The sequence below is a fragment of the Vollenhovia emeryi genome, unplaced genomic scaffold, assembly GCF_000949405.1.
Source record: "Vollenhovia emeryi isolate VEMERY1.0 unplaced genomic scaffold, V.emery_V1.0 DF951438.1, whole genome shotgun sequence".
Lineage (NCBI taxonomy): Eukaryota > Metazoa > Arthropoda > Insecta > Hymenoptera > Formicidae > Vollenhovia > Vollenhovia emeryi.
The window spans coordinates 265-1,094 of NW_011954928.1; the positions used below are offsets into that span (position 1 = coordinate 265).

The following is an 830-nucleotide window of genomic DNA, read 5'->3' on the forward strand; positions in this document are numbered from 1 at the left end:
AAAGGAGCGCTAAACGGAAAAAGAATAATGATTAGGCCGGACGTGGCCCCTCGGCGGCTTCATGCCCTCGGCCGCTCGGCTCTCCTCCTCGCTCACGGCGGTGATCCCGCGCCGCTCCGCCTCAGCGACGGGAGCTGGCCACCTCGCAGGGAAGGGGTGGATCGTCCGCGGCCGCGACCCTCGATGCACGGGCCCTCGGCTCGCCAGGCTTCCCCACAGTCCGGACAGTCCTTCAGCGTCGTATCCCGGCGTCCGCAGCGGAAGCAAAACCGTCGGGCGGTGCGGGGGCGCGGACACTCGCTATAATAGTGCCCGCGCGCCTCGCAATTCCAACAGCCCGGGTAGGGGCGGTGGACCCATTGAGGGCTGTGTGCCCGCGCCATGGCGCTGCCCCCGCTTGCCCTCGGCGTGTCGGGCGACGCGGCCCGCCTGGAGCTCGGGACGGGACGTGCCTCCTCCTCCGGCGCGTCGGTTTGCACGGCCCGCTCGGTGCCCTGGACCGGACGCGCCTCCTCCTCCGGCGCGTCCGTCTGGACGGCCCGCTCGGTCGTCGCTGGGCTCGCCTGCACCCCGACGTCGACGATGGGGCCCGCCGTCTGGGTGGCCCGACTCTGGCGCCCGCCGCTGTTCAGCCGGACTCTTCCGATCTCCTCGCGCAGCCTCCGCTAGAAGTCCGGGTTCCGCGCGGCAGCCTCCTCCAACAGTTCCGCCGCTTCGCGCAGCGCCTGCTGCTCCGACATCTCCGCCATCCGGACCCGCTAACGTGACGAACGACACCTACTCGCAGATCAAGCCACGTAGGGTTTCAAATCTTTAACGTGTATTTTCCC

General features: G+C 69.5%; 1 protein-coding gene across 1 annotated transcript; it reads right to left on the bottom strand.

The window, feature by feature from the left end:
* Positions 1–300: 300 nt before the first annotated feature.
* LOC105559969 (glycine-rich protein DOT1-like) lies at positions 301–777 on the bottom strand (the record flags this gene model as incomplete). Its single annotated transcript, XM_012008699.1, has 1 exon — positions 301–777. A coding segment is annotated over one exon (477 nt), but the record flags the coding sequence as incomplete, so codon positions are not given.
* Between the last annotated feature and the right edge of the window lie 53 nt (positions 778–830).